At 40.6% G+C, this 24413-nt stretch overlaps 1 protein-coding gene across 1 annotated transcript in view; it reads left to right on the top strand.

The window, feature by feature from the left end:
* The window catches only part of atad2b (ATPase family AAA domain containing 2B), a 61365-nt gene that overhangs the window by 7712 nt on the left and 29240 nt on the right, over positions 1-24413 (top strand). The window contains exons 10-24 of the mRNA XM_026997788.2: positions 94-205; positions 384-499; positions 625-799; positions 1333-1421; positions 1580-1739; positions 2086-2176; positions 2473-2775; positions 3688-3832; positions 5389-5575; positions 6343-6528; positions 12928-13063; positions 15205-15398; positions 15678-15837; positions 19161-19283; positions 20094-20213. Coding sequence (XP_026853589.2) covers positions 94-205; positions 384-499; positions 625-799; positions 1333-1421; positions 1580-1739; positions 2086-2176; positions 2473-2775; positions 3688-3832; positions 5389-5575; positions 6343-6528; positions 12928-13063; positions 15205-15398; positions 15678-15837; positions 19161-19283; positions 20094-20213 — 2297 coding nt within the window. The remainder of the gene's footprint in view (positions 1-93; positions 206-383; positions 500-624; positions 800-1332; positions 1422-1579; positions 1740-2085; positions 2177-2472; positions 2776-3687; positions 3833-5388; positions 5576-6342; positions 6529-12927; positions 13064-15204; positions 15399-15677; positions 15838-19160; positions 19284-20093; positions 20214-24413) is intronic.

Here is a 24413-nt window from a genome sequence, read left to right as displayed (position 1 = left end):
CATGGATAAATTTACACATTTTTTAGCCATTGTGAGAGATTTGGTTCTGGACTAGTCACTTCAAGTACAATAAAGTGTCTTTTTGCATGATAGATGTCTGCCAATGAACTTGCGAGCTGAAGACCTGGCCAGCGGAGTGCTTCGTGATCGGGTGAAAGTTGGTGCTAGTTTAGCTGATGTGGACCCCATGAATCTGGACACCTCTGTGAGTCTTTGTGCTCTGGTTTGCTTTAGAAGTTTGCCAAAGTTAATGTGTACATATTCCATATTATAGTATTGAGGATTCTCTTAAACATTTAATGTTCTCGTGCATAACCTGGAGATAGGTTGAATCTGTGCTGTTAAGGTTCAGATTAGCTCTATCTTAGGCCGTCTCATTGCAGGTGAAATTTGACAGTGTGGGAGGGCTTATAGACCACATTAAGTCTCTCAAGGAGATGGTCATCTTTCCCCTTCTCTATCCAGAAGTGTTCGAGAAGTTCAAGATCCAGCCTCCAAGGTCTTGAGCCTTTTGATTTGCTCCCACTGACCTCACACATCTTATATTGTCACTTTATTTATCATTACACGACAGCTTGCAATTACTCTTGAATTTCTGATAAATCCTTGCCTCTTCTACTGCAGGGGTTGCCTGTTCTATGGGCCTCCAGGGACAGGGAAGACATTGGTGGCACGGGCACTGGCTAACGAGTGCAGTCAAGGGGACAGGAAGGTGTCCTTCTTCATGCGCAAGGGAGCTGACTGCCTCAGCAAATGGGTTGGAGAGTCAGAACGACAGCTCCGCCTTCTCTTTGACCAGGTTGGCCAGTTAGGCTTGTTCAGTGTTGTTCTGAAACAATGTTTTGGAACAGTTTATTGTTACAACATTGAGGTCAACATAACATAAATTATTTTTCTTTCCTTTTTTTTTGATTGCTATGATTGAGGTTAAAATTATATGAATGGACAATGTCAACAGGGATGAGCTGCATGCCTAAAACAAGCTTGGGGGGGACTAATCTGCCAGAAAAGGGAAAATACCATCAACTAAACCTTTGGTCTGAATGGTGGGTGGGTGGAACCTGTTTCTTCCTCACCTCTTACATGTGCCCACTGCCACAGCCAATCCCAGCTCTGCAGTCATTATTCTATTAAGGAAATGGAGCAGACTAGGAAAGAAAAGGCAATGGTGTGCAGTATAACCTCAGACCATAGAGTCATAGCAGTGGCTACTGAGGGAGAAGATGGGGGGGAAAACGCATCAGCAACAAAGTATAGCCTTGCCTCTCCCAGACTGCTGTGTAATGCCATTTGTGGTTTAGTCATGTTTCGAGTCTCTGCATCTTCCTACAGGCATACCTCATGAGACCCTCCATCATCTTTTTTGATGAGATTGATGGCCTTGCACCTGTTCGTTCTAGCAGACAGGATCAGATCCACAGGTAATTTATTTAAATTTATCCATGTCACTGCAGATCTTGTTACCAAATATTTAGTTTTAAAAAGCTTGGCTGTTGGATGTCTTTTATAAGGATTACTGTTGTTCTTTCCCTTAAAACCGTATATTTACATTTTTGTCTTCATTATTTCTTACACTAAGCTCCATAGTTTCCACATTGCTGGCTTTAATGGATGGTTTGGACAGTCGAGGGGAGATAGTGGTCATTGGTGCTACAAACAGACTCGACTCTATCGACCCTGCACTCAGGAGGCCCGGCCGCTTTGATCGGGAATTTCTGTTCAACCTGCCAGATAAAAAGGTGTCTGATTTTTCAGAAACTGACTCCTACATGCAGTCTTTTTTCCCCCTAAAGCTTTGCATATTACTTTAGCAGCAATGTTATGAATTCAGTTTAATGGGACCATTTAACTATATAATGTTGCTAATTCAGTTAGTAGTAGTGGGCTGTACTGGTGCATGCCCAGTGTTACGTTGAAGATTACCTGATTTCTGCATTCTTGTACTTAGATTGTTGAGTGTCTCGACAATTAAAACTTAGGGTCAAACACTTTTCTCATAAGGCTTAATTATTTAAACTGTCTTAATTGTCTTATTTTATAAAATGTTTTCCTGTCTAGCCACCCACTGTATATTCTTTTCCTCAGGCCCGAAAGCACATTCTAGAAATCCACACCAGGGACTGGAGCCCAAAGTTGGCAGAACCCTTTGTGGATGAGTTGGCAGAAAAATGTGTCGGTAAGAGGCATATTGGCTAGCCTTTTTCACAATTCCAAATGGAGCTATGGAATGCCGATTATTTTTATTTATTTATTTATTTTTTTTCCCTTCTTTTTGTTTTTTTTCTTTCTTTTGGCATTGTTTGGCCCTCTGCTCTATTATTCTCAGATCAGTAATGCTTCATCACTTGTCTGTTTATAAACTCTTTTTCTTTCTGAATATTGGTATTGTGGCTATGCACATATAAGTTGATGATTGATGCTAGCCTAAGTAATTCTGCAGTGCAGAATCATCCATAATGAGTATTGTTCCAGGCTACTGCGGTGCTGACATCAAAGCACTTTGCACGGAGGCAGCGCTGGCGGCTCTGCGCCGCCGCTACCCTCAGATCTACGGCAGCAGCCAGCGCTACAAGCTGGACGTGGGCTCCATCGTGCTCGGGCCACAGGACTTTGGCCGCGCCATGCGCTCCATCGTTCCTGCTGCCCAGCGGGCCTTAGCCCCGGCAGGGCATGCACTCTCCGCCACACTGCGCCCCCTGCTGGAAAGCTCGCTGGCCCACACACTTGCCTGCCTGCTCCGAGTCTTCCCCCACGCAGAGTTCCTGCAAACCTACGGTACCAGAGCCACAATGGGCCAGCTTTTTCCTTCAGTATTTAGGGAGTGGGGGTGGGTGAGGTTTAGGTGTTTAGAAATATAATGACAATAGACCACAATCATCAACCACTTTAGAGTGAAGATCCTTACCTGGCATCATCTGTATACCTGAGTGGAGTGATAAAGCAGAACCAGATTCCCAAGCAGCATTCTTAGTTTGAAAAATGTTATCATCATGCCCAGTTTGTATGTATGTACTGCAAATGCTTTTGGTTTAGTTTATATGCAAAGATTCTCAGTTGATACTTAGAAATGATGAGTCATTGTATTTTTTAGCGTTAATTTGGAAAAGACACTATGGTGCTTCATCTTATTGTAGTCTATTCACAGCACATCTACAACTCTTCAAACTTAGTCATACAAGTGAGCTTCAGTAGATTACCCAGAGTGATTTAATTCCTGTGTCATATTGCTGCAAGAAATGCATCTCCTGCTCTTTTTAATGACTTCAGTTTGCAGGATTGCTCTTTCCATCTCTAATAAGTCGCAGACTGACTTATTTCTTTAAGTCAGGAATTTTTCTTTGCAACAGTTAGTTCAGTGCATAAACACTTGTTTAGAGGGGAAACCTTTAATAGGTTGTCAAACTTAAGATTGTGGCATTTGTCTTAATAGAAACATGCCATCTGTCTTAATAGAAATGGCCTTACTGTACTTATACATACTGTACTGTGTGGTTGGTTTAAACTTTATTTTCTCTGTTCAGATTCTCTGTTCTTCTGTTGTAGTTTTTATTAACAAAATGGGTCTAGATACATTCCAGGTGTACCATTTGGGTCAAGCATTTACATTTACGGCATTTAGCAGACGCTCTTATCCAGAGCGACATTTGAAGGTGACAGATTTTGCTTCTGCCTATATTCATCACACAGACACTGACAATCAGCTGCTTGAGGAGGACTCTTACAGCGAGGATGAGGACAGGGTTGGTGCTCAGTCTATCTACAATGTTCAGCCAGGATCCCCAAAGAAGTCAGACTCCTCCACAGCGCACAAACCCTTTCTTCATTTTACCAGGTGAGCTGCACACCAGAGACATACTGTGCACTAGATTAGCTAAATCGTTTTCAATCTTTTTGACTAGAGATGCATTGATATCCCTTTTTCAGGGTCAGTGTTGATTCTGTCCTTTTGTTCTCTTATGCTTTGTTGCATTGTCTACTCAATTTAACTATTCTTAAGAATATTATTTCTTAATATTTTGTGATCCAAACTCCATCGTGTTAAGTAAACTGAAGTATTAGAATCATTAGAAGTCTACCAGCTTCTTTCACAGTGATGAATGTGTGAAAAATGAAATCCTTAAGGTACTTGACTTGTAATCGGAAGGTTGTTGGGTTAAGCCCCACCACTGCCAAGTTGCCACTGTTGGGCCCCTGAGCAAGGCCCTTAACCCTCAATTGCTTAAGTTGTACTCAGTCACAATTGTAAGTCGCTTTGGATAAAAGTGTCAGCTCAATGCCATAAATGTAAATGTAATTATACTTGATGTTTTAGGTTTTGTGGATTCATTTTACTCATTTGTCAAAAGATGACCTTCATTTGTCAAAATCAGTCTGCCTAAACTGTGATCATGGACCTGAGAGCACTTAAAGTTTTACATTAACTCGTGGCTTTTCAGTGTTTCAGTGTTACGTGACTTCAGAAAATGTAATCTCTCATAACCTAAGTTAAATTTAATGACAGTACCACACACAGCCAATGAATGTGAATGTTTGTTTGTTTTTTTACTGATGTCAGTAGAGGATTATTGTTTCATTATTAAGCTTCTGGTACTGCTGTCAGTGCAACTATACAGAGAAATAAAATTTAATAATAAATATTTAATAAGTGATAGTCATAATGAATTGCAAATGAGTAAAAAGAACAATGTCAGAGTAACCTGGAGATTCTTATTTTAGTTTAAAGAGATCAGGCAGTTTTACCATTTAAAAATAATATGCTGCCCTCTGTTGGCTTTCATCATAAAAACTACTTGGTTTGTTATACAGAGCAGCTAGAGCCGATGTTCTCTCAGTCATTTACCCAAATGCACTGTACTTTCTTGGTTCTGTCTATCAGAAGATACTCATACATAATGTTTTGGAAGTAGAAGGACCTGGCATTCTTCTTAATCCTCTCCAAGTTACCGCATGCATTTCATGTGCAGAATTTTAAGTTACAGAGTTTTTCCCTTAAATATTTAGGCATTCCTTTTAGCAACTACTATAGCTGAGTGCTGTCATTGAACTGATTGTCACTGAGTTGACTTGACAGAAACATTAATGAAATGAAATATACTTACGGTACCTATAACTGAAATACATGGTTATAATTAAAACTGGTGGGGTTTTGTTTGCTTGTTTTATTTAGTTTTATTTATTTATTTATTTTTAACCAGATCTGCCTTACCAGCAAGGTTTGGCACAGTCTTGTTCTTACTCAGCTACAGTGTACCTGCATCCTCTCTGATATTTATTTAGCTATTTATTTAAAACTCCAGTGTGCCTAGCAGTAGTCTTTGGTGCGAAGCTGTGCTTAGTCAGCGGCAACGTGCCTCCTTACCCTCTGATACACAAAAATTGTTGAATCAGGTCTGCCTACCAGCAGCCCACCTCGTACCGACCGCGGCTGCTCCTCACGGGGCCCCAGGGCTTGGGCCAGAGCACGCACTTGGCCCCAGCCTTACTGCATCATCTCGACAAGTTCACTGTGCACCGCCTTGACCTGCCCACTCTCTACTCAGTCAGTGCCAAGACCCCGGAGGAATCCTGTGCTCAGGTAAAATGGATTTTTGGTCTCTGTTTTTTTTTCTGGTCAAACCGGGCCTTTTTGTGAGCAAACTGTTGGCAGTCAGCTTTCTAACTCAAGAATGGTGAAGAATAGATCATTTTTTTTATGGCATAGATTCAGGGTTTTAGGTTTTAAATAAGCTGGATGTCATCTTAGGCATGTTATGCTTTAGAGTATATTTATTCTAAAATAATGATGTTGCTTTTAAATTGTGAAATGTACTTGTTTAGTATTTCAAACCAATAATTGGTTATTTGAATTGTTAAATAAATAATAGAATATTCGACAGTTTGCTGAAACAAAGCTTACTGTTTTGTAATTGCATGTACCTAGATGGGGTAACTGGTTCTTTATATCTGAGCTGTGAGATCATTAGTCATAGCTTTGTGTAAATCTAGACAATTGTTAGTTTGATTGCAAAGGTTCTGATAGTTTTATCCACAGAGGCTTCTTTTGTCATTAATACCAATCAGCAATTCATTATAGTCTGCCTGATGCACCATATTAACCACTGCAGCAGCTTTTATTGGAAACCTACTAAGCCCTAGATGCTTCTTTATTCAGTCACTTAGTAAATATCTTCAAAGTCTGGGATAGTGTAATTGGTACATATTTGTTTTCTTGTGCGTGTCGCTGATTGTAAACTTGGTTCTAGTAGAAACCTAACATTGTGATGACCAGTAGCCGTGGCAATGTTTTGAGAATAGCCCAGTGCTGGTGTCTGATGCAGTGTTGTGTGACTGTTTTGGCTCCAGGTATTTCGGGAGGCGCGGCGGAGCGTCCCCGGTGTAATCTACATGCCCCACATCAGCGAGTGGTGGGAGGCCATCAGTGACACGGTAAAGAGCACCTTCCTCACGCTGCTGCAGGACGTTCCTTCCTTCACCCCTCTCCTCATCCTCGCCACGGCCGAGCACACCTACCTGCAGCTCCCTGAGGAGGTGATTGTTTTGTCTCGTTCTCTCCTCCACCCTGCATGTCTCTCTGCGCTTACACCAGCTCTGTGTGTAGTTGCCAATGCTTCCACGGTTGGAAGCAGTGCAAGAGGTGTTATTCCATTCTGATGTTATTATGGAATACCTTTTTGTTCTCCATTTTTTGCAGTGTGACTGATGCTCCCACAGAGCTTTTGAGGATTTACTCTCTGTTATAAATGTCGCTGAAGCATTTAAAAGTCTCAAATTGGCTTTACTGCGTAGACTACATGGTATGTCTTTTTAGGTGTGAAGTTTAACAGCTATGAATCGTAGTAAAGATGAGCAGTATAATTACTGTTGGTTTTATCTTTTTTAAAGATTTGTGTGTAGCAAATTACTATATTTGACCTTATAAAAAGTATATTGGTGAATGGCTTTAACTAAACTTCAGTTGTAGTTATAGACAAATTGTGCACTATATATTATCCAAGAAAAGTAATATAAAAGCCATTGTTGAACCCTGACCTTAGCTCACATGGGCACAAACGTATTTAATCCTTTAATTCACTGTCTTGGAATCAGTTTATTTAAAAAAAGAATACTGTTGTATTTGTTGTATTCGGGAGACCCTTGGATGACTTTGATTTGCTTTGGTGTGTTTGTAGCTTTCCCTTAGTGCCGAGTGATTTTCCTGTTTCACTCTTATCGTTGTGCCAGGTTATTTTCTACTGAAGATTTAAAATCAGCATGCCATTTTAAATGATTAGCTACAGCATTTAAGTCTGTCCTGGAGAAACATGCTGTGTCAGACAAGGGTGGCTCCCACACTGCTCTCCCTTCACACCCAAGAAACCTGCATGAAATAAGAGAAACCTGTGGTACCACTTTATTTCATAGTTGTGTAAAAATACAGTGTAATAATTTACACAGCAACAGCAGAAGCTTTATACTTATCTAAACGTGTAATTTAATGTTTCATGTTTTTGTTGTAACACACAAACATTAAATGGACACTAATGGCCAGTATCTGAGTAGTTGCTGTGTAAGTCCTTTGAAGTTACTGAGTTCCTTTGGGTTACTCTGTTAAAATACTACTACTAGCATGGTGTTTGGCAAGTTGACGTCCTGGCCAGATGCATTGTAAATATTTGTGTAATGTAGGCAATCATTTTCCCATTCTACAAACAATCAGAAAGAGGTCTTTCTTATGTCCTGCAACTTTTTTCAGTTCTTAGCAGCCACTTACTGTCTTTGTTCCACTTTAAGATAGATGGACAGTTTGTTTTTGTTTCTGTGTAAGCTGATTCATGTCTTTGCATTAGGTGTTCTACTTCTCTAATCCATCTACAACACTGAATACCTCCTCTGTAGTTACATAATGACTTTTATAGTTTGTGTATCTACGCCGATACTAGGAATATTTGATAAAGTGGAGCCTTGTGTTTAGGCCTGTCTTGTCATTTATACTGCTGTGATTCACAATGATACTTCATCAGCTTTGTCACTTCTTTAATGGATACTTCCTTCAGTTCATTTTGTAACAAAAGATAATCAACATTTATCCTTGCAAACAAGGTCATCTTTTTCTTCTGTTTTTGTCTCTTCTTTTTGTTGGATGGCAGTTAGCTGTAGATGGCCTAAAATAAAACATTGATCCATTTGTTTTAAAAGCTTTAGAGTTACTGTCTTGCTTGGGTTGCTCAAAGTATGAAATGATGATTGAATTGCATTCTAGAGAGACTGCACCTCTTCACACCAGTCGCCACTTCAGCAATACACCCAACTCGTACGTCAGTGGCTACATCTCGGGGCAGATTTTTGAACTGGAAGACTTGCACTAAAGGTGCAAATTTTGCATCATCCACCAAGTTAATATTTTAACAAGGTAATATTCTGAAATACCAACCAGCAAACAACCTAAGTGGTCTATTTTTATGAATACAGGCCTGTAGATATGCAGGCTTTCAGGTATAGCAGTGCTCTTTGGCATCCTTGCAACTTCCAAAATAACCCTGTTGTGGTATAAATTTATTGAAGCTTAATCTAACAGTGGTGAACAGTTAACAACCATGGACATTTGCAGAAAGACTAAATGGTGCACAAGAACACAAAACAGAAGCTTTAGCCAAGGTCAGTAACAGCTGTGTCTTTCATGAATTCCTCCTTGAGCTTGGTTTTCGTCGTCTTTCCCCATTTCCAAGTTCTTGCGAGCTCTGGGTTTCCTCTTCACTCACTCCTCTAAAGAATGGTAATATCAGTAAGCCACTCTCGCTCTGATGCCGTTCTCCTTCATTACCCCTCTTCCCTCTCCAGCTCCTGATGCAGTGCTCCTTCACCTTTTTTTGTCCTTTGTTTTTTCTCTCTGCCTGTTTTTAGTCCCCTTTTTTCTTCTCATATTCATCATTTTAAGGACAGCGGTGCCATTGCAATCTTTTCACCTTTTGAAGGAAAACCGTGTGTGTGTGTGTGTGTGTGGGGAGGAGGGAAAGTTATAGTGTGAAAAACACAAAACAACAAAAGAGCTCAGCTAATTACACCAACGGGGAGCTGCTCTGTCAAGGCCTTGATTTCACCCCGCAAAGAGCCGTCAAGAGCCCTAAGAAGCTCAGGGCACATGGAGTGCACTGCTGGGGGTGCATGATTGGCTGGTGGCGAAGCCCTTGATCGTAACCCTGTTAGAGGTAGCGATGCCCACCAGGAGGGCAGGGTTGTGAAAGGAGGGAACAGCTTGCTAATTTTATTGACAGAAGCTGCTTGCACTTTCTCTCCAAGGTATGTTCATTAAAGGCTGGTTTATTCCACCAAGCAAGGCAGCTTTTTAATTGACTATGGATGATGAACTCCTGGTTATTAGCTTTCGACTGCATTTGTTGCATTTGTAATTTTATTTACATCTATTTTTATTTATCTATATCTGTTATATCTATGTTTATTGAATTTTTTGTCATTTTATATCTTACAATGATATTTAAACAAATGAACAAAATGACCTGTTTAGAATTCTACAAATATGATTATTTTCCTCATTGGAAGTTGAAACAACATTTCAGCTTTTGATTATAACTGTTAGATGAGAAGTGTTCTCTTAATGGTTTGAGCTGCATTAGAATGTCCTGACCTCTAGTAAACCCTGTTCCTACAGCATTTGCTAATGGTTTTACTGCAAAAAACCTCAATCTCAGTGCCCTTTTTCACTCTTGCAATACCTCCGAGGGGGCCTTGAATTGTGTAGTGAGTGAATGCTGAAAGTTGACTGTTTGAATCCTGAAAATCAATCCATGCTTTTAAAGACCTTTCAGACACCCTTCAGTGGAGTTGTACCATCTTTAGACTGCCTCACCTCAGCACGAGAGCCTGTTCTCAGTCTGGTTGGGGGTCCGGTGCCGAGGCACAGATCAATGTGGGAGCTATGCAGTAACACCAAAAGCCCATCTAACCAGACAGCCTGTTCTTGGTGTCTGTGGAGCAGACCGGTTCAGCCTACCCCCCACCCCCCGTCTGAGCGTGGCCCAGCAGAGACACTGCCAGGAAATGACTCGCATTTGAGACGTGCGTGGAATGGAGCAGATCACGAGTTGACAAACTCCATGTGGTGCACTAAGTTAGTACAACTGGTGTTGATTTAACAGGAGGCTGGCCCGTTCAAGGTGACTACAAGCTTTTGGGCTTTAAAAGCTGTATTAGTGGAGAGCTTGCTGGCATTTGCAGGAATGTGGAGGATGCTGGCGCACATTGGGCTGGCAAGCGGTTCGCCATGTTGCTCGGGTTCTGGCACATTCAGCTCGACAGCTGTCCTCTCTGCAGCGCGGCACGTCAGGGGCGAGGCCTCATTCTGCCTCACGTTGGTAAGAGAAAGTAAAAAGCCCTGGTGCTCTAAGGCCTCCCCACACTGCATGGCAAAGGGAAGAAGCAGGTGCCAGTATTACCTGTAAACATCTGTACCAAAAATAGGTGATGGCAACACTGTGTTCGTGCACGAGAGTTTTAGTGTTAGGTTTCTGAGAAACATTGGTAATGTCACACCGAGTGTCCCCACTAAGTAGTGACCTCTTTTCTGCGTGATTGGCAGCTCTCTGTATAAATTAAAACCTCAGCTTTCAACAGGTTTGCCTTTGTGTAAAAGTGCTCGCATTTTCCTTAAGGAAAACATTTTAAACATTGATTTTTTTTTTTTCCCCCGTCTTCCCTTCTCTTCTTAGATGATATCAACTACATTAGCCTTGCTATGATATTTTACCCTTGAGCCATAAGTATGTTACAACCTGTCAGTGTACGTGGAGAGGATGAATTTCCAGTTTTTCTGTGCGCCTCTGTTCATGGTTCTGCCGTCTGAGCTGCATGGTTCTTCCCTCCCTTGGTCTTTGGTGTACCATTGAGACAGGAGAGCAGCTCCTCTTCTTTTTCAGATCAAATTCCTCTTCTGCTGGTTGAGGTTGCCATTCTGTTAGTAGAAAGGTCTTGTTGGACTGCTCTGAGCCTTACAGATACTATGGTAAGTCAGTCTCTGTGGCATACATTAACCAAGAGAGATCAGAAAATCATTACTGGCTCTGTTTGAATGATATATATCCCCTTCTTCCCTGAAGAGTTATAGACTACAGAGGAATAAAATCAAACCAAGTAGACATGAACCTTGCAATCAGAAGGCGGACACCAATCTAGACTGTGCTTTCCCTAAGCTTTATGTTGCAGTGATCGTTATTTGCAGAGGGTTCATCGTGATAATCATTCTACCATGTAGCCATGATTGTTGTGTCTCTTCTTTTGCAAGTCGGTCATTATGTGGTGGAGAACATTTTACATCAGCAAAAACCATAAATAGTTTTGGGGGATGGGGCCACAGGACTTCACTTTACTGAGGAAAGTGCCAAGACAACAATTTCTCACTCACAAGCCAGCCCTGGGGCTACTGGACTTGTAGTCTCAGAACAATGTTGCATGTCCTGCTTAAGGCATGGAGAATGGGGCAGGGAGCTTATAACCTGCTTCTCTGCAGCCATTTGGTACAAACTCCATTTTCCATACTGTTCATTTGGGGTTTGACTTGGCCAAAAGACTACATAATACTTGTTAAATATATTATGCAAATAATTACCTAGTTCAAGAACTCAAAATTACATCATGCTCACTACTATTTCTGTTGCCACTGACATCCTGCCCATTTTGACATGAGAACAGCGGCACATTTAATTTAATTCCTTAATGAGGGAACTATGGCTTTTGTAGATGTTCAAGTGAACTGGGCTTTGCTTAAAATTGTGATCTACTATTGACATAAGATAAACAGCAGTGCTAATTTTAGAGACACCATGTTAATATTGTAATATTGAGGCATTCTCTGTGTGTTGGTTTTGTACAAACTCATCGGCATGTTTAAAATGCATCTGCCTGTGCTATGATATTCAGGAGAGGGCATGCGGTGATATTTTGGATTCATTATATCTGAGTTATTTTATGGGCGTTTACTGGAACTTCCATGTTCACCCTATATAAACCTCAGAGGTAGCAGTTAGAAGAGGGCTGCTTTGATCCAGTAAATCTGCACACCCATTCCCTCCCAGGCTGCAGAACACCCATCTCCACGGTGGTCTTTATAGACAGAATTAATGTCATGTGTCCAGTAATGACTATAAAACAGAACTGTTGTTATAAAGATGTCTCTTTTGTGACTGAACACAAACTATTCTTTCTGTGTTTTCCAGTTTTTACATTTTGTGTCTTGGTTTTATGCCTGTGTATGTTGTTTCTTTTATCCTATTTTGGCATCCCCCTATTATTCTCATTATGACTAACACCTCTTTGCTCAAATGTGCAAATTTTACCACTCTGCATATAAGAGCCCAGTCCTAGAAGGCCTCGTTTGACTTTTATAGTAACGCTTGGTAGAAAATGCCCAGAAACCTTCCTCCCAAACTGAGTGTACACATATCAGGGAGCACCCATGCTGGGCTGATTTTGCTCCTGTTGTGAATCACAGCCTAATAATACTGAAGGCTTATAAACAAACAGGTCTTTGGAGGTGTGAACTGAGAGTAACACTCACTCTCACTGGGTGAGGGGAAAAGGTACTGAGAAAGCGTGGCATGTTTGCCCTCAAAAAGCAAAGTGTGATGAGCAAAGTGTGGGGCCCAAGCTGACAGGATCCCTCAGGCTTTTTAATTGAGCTGATTTTCATTGGCTGACAGTGAATGTAATCATATGTTCCTGTGCAACAACGACTGCATTGGGTAAGCTCTGAGCTGTATTAATTGCTTACCTTTTTAGGGTCAGGTTCGTCATTATTGTGTTACCTGTATGCTACATTTAGGAGAAAATGCATCTGCACACTTTAGGAGAGTGTGTCTGGTTTGTTTCTTTTTTTTAATTTTTTTTAATTGTTCTGATTTCAGTAAAACATTTTGTTAACTCTGTGTGCACGTGTAGGTAAAATGCATCTTCAGTCGCTCGTATGGAGAGGTGGTGTGTCTTAAAACGCCAGGAGAAGATGACCGCACAAAGTTCTTCAGTGACCTCATACTGGTACAGGCTGCCAGGCCACCGCCCCTCCGGAGGAGAAAAGGTACAACACAGTGTACCACACCTGTAGTGGTAATGTACTCAATACACTTATTAAAACACTGCACCTCATTTAAAGTGGTCAAGTTTCATTTTTGTCGGCAGAAGGTACAATCAAGCTGGCTTTAAAGAGAGAGAGAGAGAGAGAGAGAGAGAGAGAGAGAGAGAGAGAGAGCTCATCATTGTGTTTGTGGGCGGAGTCTCCATGCTGTGCATGGTCTTTTGGAGCTGGTGTCCCAAACCCCTGTGTGTGTTCTACCAGCATTCTAAGAGAGCTCTCCTTCTGCCCACCCTGTCACTGCTGTCTCTGTGTTTAGTTGGGATGACTGTTTGGTGATCAGATTTGCTGCTGGGCAGACTGATATTTTTATTTTTAGTTTTTTAAAAGGGTTTCACACAGCATACACTGTCCCTCCAGCTGCTAAGCATGCCCTGGGAGAAGGAGTGAAGCTGTTAATGACCATGGAGGTTATTGTGTGTTGGGGTGGGGGGGGGTGTGAATCAGTGATCTCTTTGCATGTGATATGGTAGAAGAAGGAAGCAGAAAGGCTTCCATGGCTGCAGTACTGTGGATCATTTTTGATAAAATCTTCAATACCATTCTCTTGGCATGTGCCATTGTATCTTTATACCTGACTGGATGATTAGAAAACTCAAGCTGAGCAATGTGGAGCAACAACTTGGTCAGTTTACACCATACCCGTTGTCTTTTTACACCATAGTTGATGAATGAATGGAATGAGAGACTTAAATCTGTCCACCCATTTATTGTCTAATCACAGTTTGTCCTGCATGCAGTTTCAACAGAAGCCTGTAACAAAGTGTCTACAGATGGATTGAAATCTGGACATCACATCTGCCAGTTCTAGGCCTCAAGAACTGTGAATTGACCGACAACTGTAAAGCCATGAAACTGGTTATTCAGTATGGACCCTATTTTTGCATCCCAAACCACTACTGTCACAGAAGTGATTTGGGATGCTACTGCTACATGGACTGGTCTTGTATTACAGCCATATTGTTACCATGTAATATCTTGATACAAATACTTTTGTCATTTAGACTATGTGTGCGTGTGTGTGAGAGACTTAAACAATAGACAGATTAAATATTGTTAATTATCTTGAAATTACATAGATAGTAAATTATATGGTGTCAAACTTGAAAACCCATCATGCTTTTTTTACTGAAACAAATAACAGCAACAATTATGCTTTAATAATCCCAAAGAGTATATTTCATATTGCTCAGTGATGATATGTCAGATTTTTAAACCGTTTTCATGTTCCTCATCCCGATCCCTAGCAGGGTATCCTAATTTATCCTTGACATCTCTCTTCTGAGAAGTCTCTTCATGCAGCACATTACTATGTTAGTGGCTTCTCCCACAGTAGGGGGCAGGCTTGCAGAGATGAGCTTTCAAATGGTAATGTAGGCATGAAGGCCCATTGATGCGAGACAGGGGGTCTTCCCAAGAGCTTCTTGGAGGTCTTACTAAATAAAACAGCTGCCCTATTTCCATCAGCAGCAGTAGGGCTAGCTTTGGAGGGACGGGCAGGTTAAAAACACATGCAGGCTCATGAGCATGCTCTCTGCCCAGACCCCACTGCTGCTGACTCCCTGTGGCTGCCTGTGAGTAGCTAAAAGTTTGCTGTCAGCAGTTTTTTTTTTTTTTTCCCCCTCCTTGCAGTCACATTGTGTTGACCCATGTTGGTATTTTTTCTCTTTGATCTGGTGAGTTTTAAACTAGACTGCTCTCAGGTGTAGTGTAGAGTTTCTAGCTGAAGACTGTCTATAAAAAGCTCTACACCTGTGACGTAATGGCCAACACTGCTCGACAGTCAACACTTGGATCTAACAGTCACCAAAACCAAAGTTTACTTTCTCCATCACTAAAAGAGCAGCTGTAGTATGAAGAAAAGCAGGTTAAATGGATGATGGAATTGTAATTTCGGAATTGTAATTCTGAAATTCTGAGGTTTGCAATTAGGTGCATTATGTATTTCAAATCAAAGGAATAAACTACTCTAAGTGTGAGTATTTCTCACATTTTGGTGGAGCAGTTTTGTTAATTGAGAGGTGTGTGTGTGTGTGTGTGTGTGTGTGTGTGTGTGTGTGTGTGTGTGTGTGTGTGTGTGTCTTCAGTATGTGATTTTGAGGTGCTGCCTCTAGCAGAGGACCCTGGCCCTCGGAAACACTCTCCAGAGGAGCAGAAGCGGCTGGAGGAGCAGGAGGAGAACACTCTACGCGAGCTCCGCCTCTTTCTCAGGGATGTCACCAAGCGGCTGGCCACAGACAAGCGCTTCCAGATCTTCAGCAAACCTGTAGATATTGAGGAGGTGGGCTCGTTTGACAGCTCTCTGAATACACCAGAGCTAGGCCAGACCTAAGGCCCTCAGCCCTCTGCAGTGCAGTTATATGAGCAGGTGCTGTGACACATGTGCAAGCTATAGGCCACATAGAGTATGAGCCTCGTTACTGGATGGCAACATGGTGGTGCCTAAAAGCACAACTCCACATGAAGTACTATCTAACTTAAAAAAAAAAAAGTTTCACATCATTGAGAAGAAATCTCTGCTCTTTTACCATCAAACATTTTTGAAATGTGTTTTTACTAGGTGTCTGATTATCTGGAGGTGATCAGAGAGCCTATGGACTTGTCCACTATCATGACAAAGATTGACACTCACAAGTACACAACTGCCAAGGACTTCCTGGTGGACATTGACCTCATCTGCAGCAATGCGTTGGAGTACAATCCCGACAAGGATCCAGGCGGTAGGTGCAAAAAGTGCACATAATGTTTACTGGTCACTAGTTTGTTCCTTAGTGTATTGCAGATGGCTTTATATTTTCTAAATGAATACAACCAGAACAAGGAAATGTTTAAACAATGTGGTCAAGGTTGACGCCATAAATACTTTACTTATTTAAACTCTTGTAAAGTTTAAAAAGAATACAACAAATAAGGAGTATTCCATCTTAGATGTTTTACCAGTCAGAGAAGTGAAAGACATGGTTTTGACAGTTCAGTCTACAAGTGGCTCATATTTTCTCTTTATCATGTCATTTGTTGTAATTGTACACAGGATAAGATGTCAAACATTCTGAGTCATACCATTAGTGTTTCACATAAGACGTAGCCCACTCACTTTATCACAACCTCACAGAACAGAACTTTAAGCAATGAGCTTAACAGCGGTCCACTGATTCCATTGTCGTTATATGTCATTAGTCAATATATATAATTGGCAATGTAAAGAACATGACTACAAACTGTTATAATGATTCACAGTGTAATATTACATATTTTAACATTTAAAGGGGTTTTGTTTTTAAACATACAGTATTGCAGATTTATGATTACTTTATATATCACAAATGAATTATTTCAAAGTCCCAAGGCCTGTCATCAAAACAATGTGAGAGTGATATATTTATTTAGTCCTTGCCTTTTCATTTTTTTTCACACCTTCCTGCTGCATTGGTTATTTGGCAAAGACCCATACATGGTTATCTAGTACTGAGAGAGGATGCTTCTCTCGTGCAACTTCTTATCACACCATTCAAGCAGCCATTCATTATTTAAACTCGAGACCTGGATGTGTTTATATGAAATATGCACATATCCTGTGTACATACACCCCTATCTTTTGAATAATTTACATAACTAAGAAACCAATTAATTCTACTTAGTAGTTAAACATTCTTGTTCTTTAACTGAAAGGCACTGTATGGCCTTTTATTATGACCACATTTGGTTTTGAATGGCATTACATATTTCTTCCAGAGCATAAGTCCCAGTTTGCAGGAGTAATTGTTGGCATGCTGAAAGTTGTTGGGTAAATGCAAACTGTGACCATGAATAAATCACATCTGTCCTTTTAGTGGGACAGCGTGAGTCATTTGTTTAAATGCAGTGTCCACGAAGGAGCAATGAAAGGGACAGTACAGAATGCAAATAGCCATTTTAATGAGGGAACAAAGCAGGCTTTGGCTGCATCTGGACCAAGGGAATATGGAACCCAGGGCCTATCGTGACCCAGGCCAATTTGTCTGCAAATGTTTTATCACCCAAGCATGAATATTACACTTGAAGTCTGCTAACCAAAATGTCCTTCTCCAATGTGTCCTGACATACTCATTTGTTTAGTTTACAATTATTTTTCTGACAGTAGTCTCTAATCACCAATTATTAAATAAATAATTCTATAGTGTATAATTGCCATTTTCCCTGACATCTAAAGTATATAATTACATGATCATGCTTATGAAATATTCTGACTTATTAAAGCAGGAATATTTTTATAATAAAGGAAAGCTATATACAATTTTGTCTCAGTCCTTTACAAATAACTTAAGGACATTTAAGAATAATTGTTATTGAAGACTTAACGAAGATTAACATAATTAATGTTACCTTCTTAAAAAATAGAACTGGCTAATACACATGCAGAGGGCATAAATCGAGTCCCCATTCTACCCCCTTTCTTAACTCTAAACTCTTTTATATGTATTTATTTTCTATGGTTATTTCATGCACACCAGTATTTTCTCTCAACTTCCTTCTTATATTGGTACTTGTCATGACCCATATGAGTTTATTCATGGCAGCAACTAGTGCCAAAACAGGAGGTGTTATCAACAGACATGAAAAGTTAGAGGTGTTGTAGCCTGTCACTTTTAAAGTGTTCAAACACTGCCTTTTGATTTTGTTTTTTTTCCCTCGTGTGTTTCTTGTGATGTATGTGTTTGTGATGTGCCACCTTGCTTTGCTAGTTTGTTGTGTCTTTTTGCTTAAAACATGATCAAGGCTGCTAAGCAGTTGAACTTTGAATGGTTATAAATAAGTTGACTTGGCAACCTGATTTATAAGATGTTTCCAAGCCCACATTAAGTAAGCTGGGTTGTAAAAAGGTATACTTAATGCATCAAGTTAAGTATATGTATCCCACAGTTCACCCTGTTTGTATCATTTCAATGGCATAGTTCTATATGCAAAAATGCTCGGTATCTTTCATGTTTAATGTATGATACAACTGGCGATAATAATCCTAGCCAGCTAGCTTTCTAATATCTGATTTGACAGATCTGGAATTCATTCAACACATACATTTGTATTTTATACTGAATAAGTAGGGGCTTAGTTCTAAAGGGATGAGTTATGTGACTTCAGCTGTATGATTTAAATAATATGATTTCACCTGGACATTCTAGTAGCAAATCTTTTTTTTTGCCTCAGAAAATTTGTGATTTCGTGACTGCTAGTCAGCAGCCTGAACCCAAAATTCTGTTGGTCTGCTCTTGGCAGCCTGCTTTTGTATTCTAAATCTGATTCACAACATTAGTGTACTCTCTGGGCGCTTCACTCTTATTCTATATGCTCTAATCAAGCCCATCCTCCAGTTAAGTGTACAACCTTGACAGATCATGATCCCTATGTTCTCTGTCCTGGACCCACACGCTTCTCTTGTAAACACCACTGATCATTCATTTATTTATTTATTTGTTTAATTTAGTGTGCAAAATGTAGCAGCTCCCCAACCAAGAACAGCCATAGGCAGTTTATTTTTTCTCACTTTGCAAAACTGGGAAAACAGAACGGGTTTCTTTCCCACAGCATATACTTATGAACATGATTTGAGGGGGAATGCCATGAGGAGATAATTGCTTACAGGGATAATTGCTAAGCATGGCATCTTAAGAAAAATATACGGTGCAGTTTAGGCTTTCTAGGTCAGTGTGGTGTTATTGTTTTGGTATTGTGTTTTGTGTATAGTTTAAGCTGAGTATAAGAGCAAACAGACTTAATTTGGTTTCAAAGTTATTAGGTAGCCTAGAGGAATGTATAAACTCAAACTCATACTCATTTGTGATGGTGCTATCGACTTCTTGCATTTTCTAGTCACAGTATGGGCCTGTTTCTCAGGACCATGACAGGGTATTTCAGACTTGTGCTTCTGGAATTATGGTGTATACCTTCTATTTAATAGACAAACGCAGATGTTCTGGATTTTTTTTTTTAAGTGCCACACCCCTATTGTTCTCTTTGTATTTGATGATTAACATCTTGTTTTATTGTGTGGGCTTTTTCCCCACAGATAAGATTATTCGACATAGGGCATGTAGTCTGAAGGATACAGCCCATGCAATGATCACCTCCGAGCTGGACCCAGAGTTTGACCGCATGTGTGAGGAAATCAAAGAGTCTCAGAGGAAAAGAGGTAAGAGCACAACGGAGCAGAAGTACCATGCTTCATTGCTTCCATTTTTTGTTATTTTATTTCCAGGATGAAAACTGGGGCAGTAATTAACTGTTATGGCAAACATTAGCCTTAGGTAGCTGTCTCTAGCTTCTATTTAGCTCATTCATCACAAGATGAGAGAACATTTAGGGAATGTTGGTTTATAGAGGAGTATGCCTTCAAGGCCCAAATCCAAGAGATTGTATGGCATTGACCATAACCATGCAGACTTTCCTCACTCCTGATTCCAGACTCTGGTTGCTACATCTTGGTATACTGTTACAACAAACATATCTGATAGTCACCTCCAGGCCTGCCTTTCAATTTCTTTTCATTTGCAATGTTCAGTGCTCAATGAATTTTGCAAGCCATGGAGTGAATTGCTCAAGAGAAGTGCTAGTGAATATTTTATGTGTATGTGGTGCACTGGGGATGTTAAAGGTATCAGTTTTGTAGACTGAAGGTTGATGATTCTGTATCTGTTAATATAAGAAAGCCACATTTGCTTTTATAGTCCATTACTACTTTGCCATTTTAAATTAGGCAGAGCCCTAATATTTCTTTCCCTCTATCAGGAGAAAGCATTTAGTCTTGAAGCAGTCTCAAAAAATGGACTCACGGACTCACTCACTCACTCCTTGTCTCTATTATTCACACCAATACTCCCGCTCTTATCCACTAACATTCACATAAACTCTGAACACACAGTGCAATTTGTGTGCAGTCATAACCCTGCTGAGGAGAGTGTCAGTGTCTCTGTGGTAAGTTGCTGCTGTCTGGCTCCCTCAGACCTCCAGACTCCGGTTCAGCAGGCAGCCGCCCCAGCTGCCGCAGTAGGCAGGAAGGCCGTGGTGGATGAGCCCACCGGGAGCACCTCTCATGGCGATGGACTGGACAAGCACTGCAGCAGTGAGTACCCACATCACAGCACCAGCCGAGATGACTGGCTTCATGTATTACAGTTTTGTCCTGGATTTTACAGGCAAGGGACATGTATAGGCATACGTTCTGAAGCATTAAATTAGTTATTTAACTTCTGCTGTTTTTAAACCAATTACAGAGCTTTTCCCAATGTTTAGGGGTACGTTGGTTTGCTTAAGAGGGGTTAATTGTACAGGTGACATCACTCCTCTAGTGGTAGGGTTTCAGTTTTTCATCTTATCAGAATGTGGATTACGAGGAAGCCTGAGAACATGTTTTTGCCATCATTAAACACTTTGACACTGGGCTATTTGACGCAAGGACATTAGCATGTGCACCTTATGAACAAATTCTTTATGCTGCTCCATCAGTCCATTTGACTTGTAACATGGGCTTAAACAGCCGATTGTGTTTAGCATTAATTTAATTCTGGGGAGACACAAGACCTCTTCCCCTCCCAGCCTGGTGAGTTCCTCTTTGCAAGACCACAGACAGGAAACCTTGTAGACTTTCATCTCCCACCATTCCAAGCCAGCCGCGCTCATCAGCACGGCGCCACTCAGAAGCTCCATCCTCCAGCCCTGGCGCTTGCGGCTAATCAGGCCTGATAAAAGCCAGACCCCAGGCGAGTGCTGCGCCTGCCCGGAACGACATGCTGCCGCATGGAGCAGCACAGCACGGCCACCTCATTACGCCTGCTCACTGGCTCCCCCCATGGAGCGGAGCAGCATGCTAGCCAACTCCACACAGCCAGGGCAGGGCCCTCCCATGGCCTGCCAGCAGATGGAGAGCGAAGCTTTGGGGATGTGGAAGAATCACACCACAGCCATGAGGGAGGAAGAATTAAGATTGGTGCTTTTTCTGCATTTGGTTGTATAGGGATATCAGATGTAGAATATTCTCTTTTTTTTTTTTTTTTTTTTTTCCTGGAGGAATGCATCTGTGAGATATTTGTGTTTTAGCTCATCCACAAGAGGCTTTAAGTTATCTCTCCAAAAGACCTTTGCTGATTTTGTGCAAGATCCTCACATTGCCAGGTCTGACTGAGCTCTAAAGCTGTGCCTAGCTGCTTTGCATTTCCATTCTAGGCATAACTAAGACAGTTCCCTTAATTCTCAGCCAAATTCCCTTATTTCCCAGCCAAGACAGACTCATTAGATTGGGAAGCAGATTTGAAATAGCAGGAATTGGATAGTACCAGATTCACTTCAGGAGACCAGTTAACTGCTTTTGCACATACAGGGGGTGTGGAGGGGAAAAAAAACACATGCAAGTAGGCCTGAAAGTCTTTCTATCTTTCTTTTTCTTTCTATTTTTCTTTTCTTTCTTTTTTTTTCTTTCTTTCTATTGTCAGTGTGGCAGCTTTCATCTATTTATTGGTTTTTTGCTTCCTCCAAAAATTATGTATTTATTTGTTGTTGCTTCCTTTTGGTTTATAGATTTTCAAAGATGCTGAGTTAACAATGTCTAGAGATACATACACTTCATAAGCATGATGGAGTATATTTCATTCAAACAACAATTTTGTAATCTTACAAATTTACAAGCAAAAGATGTTAATGTTTTTCCAGTAATATTTTTTCCTGGAAAACAAAGGATTATATTTTAAAGGTGCAATTTATGGTGCTTTCTTCATCGAAGTCTGGTTTGTTTTTAGTTTTTGTTTTTAGTTTTTTATTTTTGGGTTCTTTCATCTGTCATGAATTATTACAAAAGCATGAGCAACATATGCAGCTTTAGCTGGTGTGAACCTTGTAGTCTGTAATCTCTATGACCACTATGCTGGGTTATTATCTGAAAATGGCTCTCTCGATAGCCATGTGTTAATAATAGTGCAGTCATTTGACTGTGTTTGCCACCTTCTGTTTTAGTGGGGAAGAATTATTCAGCAGAGATTTTCAGTAGCCTGGTTAGCCCAAGGAATGTTATGCTGGGAGTGTTTAGCATTGCAGGGATGTCAGCTTCAACTTGGATTTGTTTTTTAATGAATGTCAATACTGAAAGCCCAGGCCCAGTTAGAGGAGTCAGGGCAAAGGGACCTATTTGCTTAGCGGTGCACTCATGTTGGCAGGCGTAACGAGAAACAGTTCCATTTTCAAGATTGGATGCTCTGGCTCTCAGGTGCTCACTGAGCAAAGACATAATCATTATCATGCAAATTTACCAGTAAGTGTTTTTTTAAAAAAAATCTTTTTTATTATTATTATTTTTAGCCATACCTTTTGTTATACAGTGTATTTTATTTAATATTGATTTGTTAGAGACCACTGGGACCCTCTTGTGACCCTATTTGAGACCAGAAACCCAACAAGGGTAGTGTCAATCGTGTGTTCCCCATATTTCCAGCATAAATATTTCTGTGCCTACAAGTATGCCTTATTCCTGGCTGAATGATGGACAGTAAAAATGTCACTTCCTCGCAGCAAATATTAGGGGTCAACATAAACAGTGACAGCTGCCTGCTTTACTTTAACGTGCAAGTCACAGATAACTTTGTTGTATTATTAGCTGTCTTTCATAAGCAACCCCCTCCCTTCTTATTTGTGTTTCAAGGATGGTCTTAATTGTAGTTTAAAAGATTATGCTGGTGGTGGTGTTGCAGCACCAGTCTCAAGGTAGAGGCCATTAGATAATTCCTTCCATCAAAAGATGTGAATGAAAAGTACCTGGCTATTGAAGGAAAATCAGGTTCCGAGTCCGTCCTGTATCCTGCTCATTCGTGAAAGAGTAAAAGAAGAGTGATCACTCATTCTGAGCAGTAAAGCTAACATCTGTTCCAAGATGATAATGACAGGTTGGCTACTGTGCCGATGGCATATGGATATTTTCGCCATTAATATCACACCAATACAAGGAAGAGCAAAGAATGGACTTGTCGTGGGCTGCAGGCCCATTTGGACTGGTGCTAACGCAAGACTTTTTATGTTACTTGTGTTTTGAATGAGGGATCCTTATTAACAATTTCCCAGACTCTGCTTTATCTTTGAAATGATTCCCTGTGTGTAATATATATTGTGACTATGCTGGATAGAATGGAAGCAAGTACCTTCAGAAATAATCATCGCTGTCATAACTTTCATTTAAGTCCCTCGGCGCTCAAGTGTGTGCTTGTTATAATTCATTTGTCTGAGTGAAGGCTGAGTGCCTGTCTTCTACGTTTTCCTTCTGCTCTTCCTTTGGCTGCCACAAGATGGTGTATGTCTCTCTGGAGACTCTGCCTTAGTAGGCCCCATGCTGAGATAAACTATTTCAGTCAATCTCTTCCCTGGAAAAAGAATGGCTACAGCCTTGAGAGATGAGAGGTTGACTGTTAACCATAGTAAATACTGTGGGACGTGAGGGATTTGATCCAAGCCTCTGTAATATTTCTTTTGGGAGCAAAGGGCTTGATATAATAGCCAAGTTGACAGGGGAAGGCAAAACAAAAGAAAAACAAATGGTTAATTAGCTTAATTCTTAGACTGTAATGCCAGGCCTGCGAACCCTATCATTTGCACATTCCCTCATAAACCATATTTTCATGTATGTATTGTCTTTGGGACATACTGGCATTTTGATCATCCTTTTTCCACACTGTGTTGTGCTAGTGGTGTGTGGGTGTGTGTGTGGGTGAGAGAGAGAGAGAGAGAGAGAGAGAGAGAGAGACAGACATGGCACAGTTATTTTGAAAAGTTTAGGAATAGTAAGTTATTTTCAAGAAGTCTGTGAATATCTGATGGCACCACACTTAACTCTGGATCGATGTAGTGAGTGGGACTTTAGACATAGTGTGACATGAATTTGAAGATAAATTTCACTACCATTCACTAAATAAAGATTGAAAACTTTTCTGCTTCTAATATTCCCTTGGACCAGAGGAGGCGGTGTGTTAGAGATGATAAACATTAAATGGGAAAACAGATGATCTTTGCTCATATTAGAATCTGCAACATTCAGTTTTATAAGCGCATCCAAGTTGTTTACATTTAAACATGTATTACATTTAAGTATGTTGAATACTCATTAGAATTGCAAACCATTATTTCTCATATGTGCACTGCAAGTTAATGGTTGAATGCGCATTTTGAATCGTCGAGATCAGATTAATGTATCCTGTCATAAATGTGCAACTGTTCAGTCTTCTTGAGTAACGCTGACACATACGGTCTCCTTGGTTCTTTTGTTTAGATGTTGTGGAATACATTTGTG

This window comes from Electrophorus electricus, chromosome 3 (assembly GCF_013358815.1).
Source record: "Electrophorus electricus isolate fEleEle1 chromosome 3, fEleEle1.pri, whole genome shotgun sequence".
Lineage (NCBI taxonomy): Eukaryota > Metazoa > Chordata > Actinopteri > Gymnotiformes > Gymnotidae > Electrophorus > Electrophorus electricus.
The sequence above is the reverse complement of the archived record's forward strand: the minus strand, read 5'-3'. Positions and strand labels throughout refer to the sequence as shown.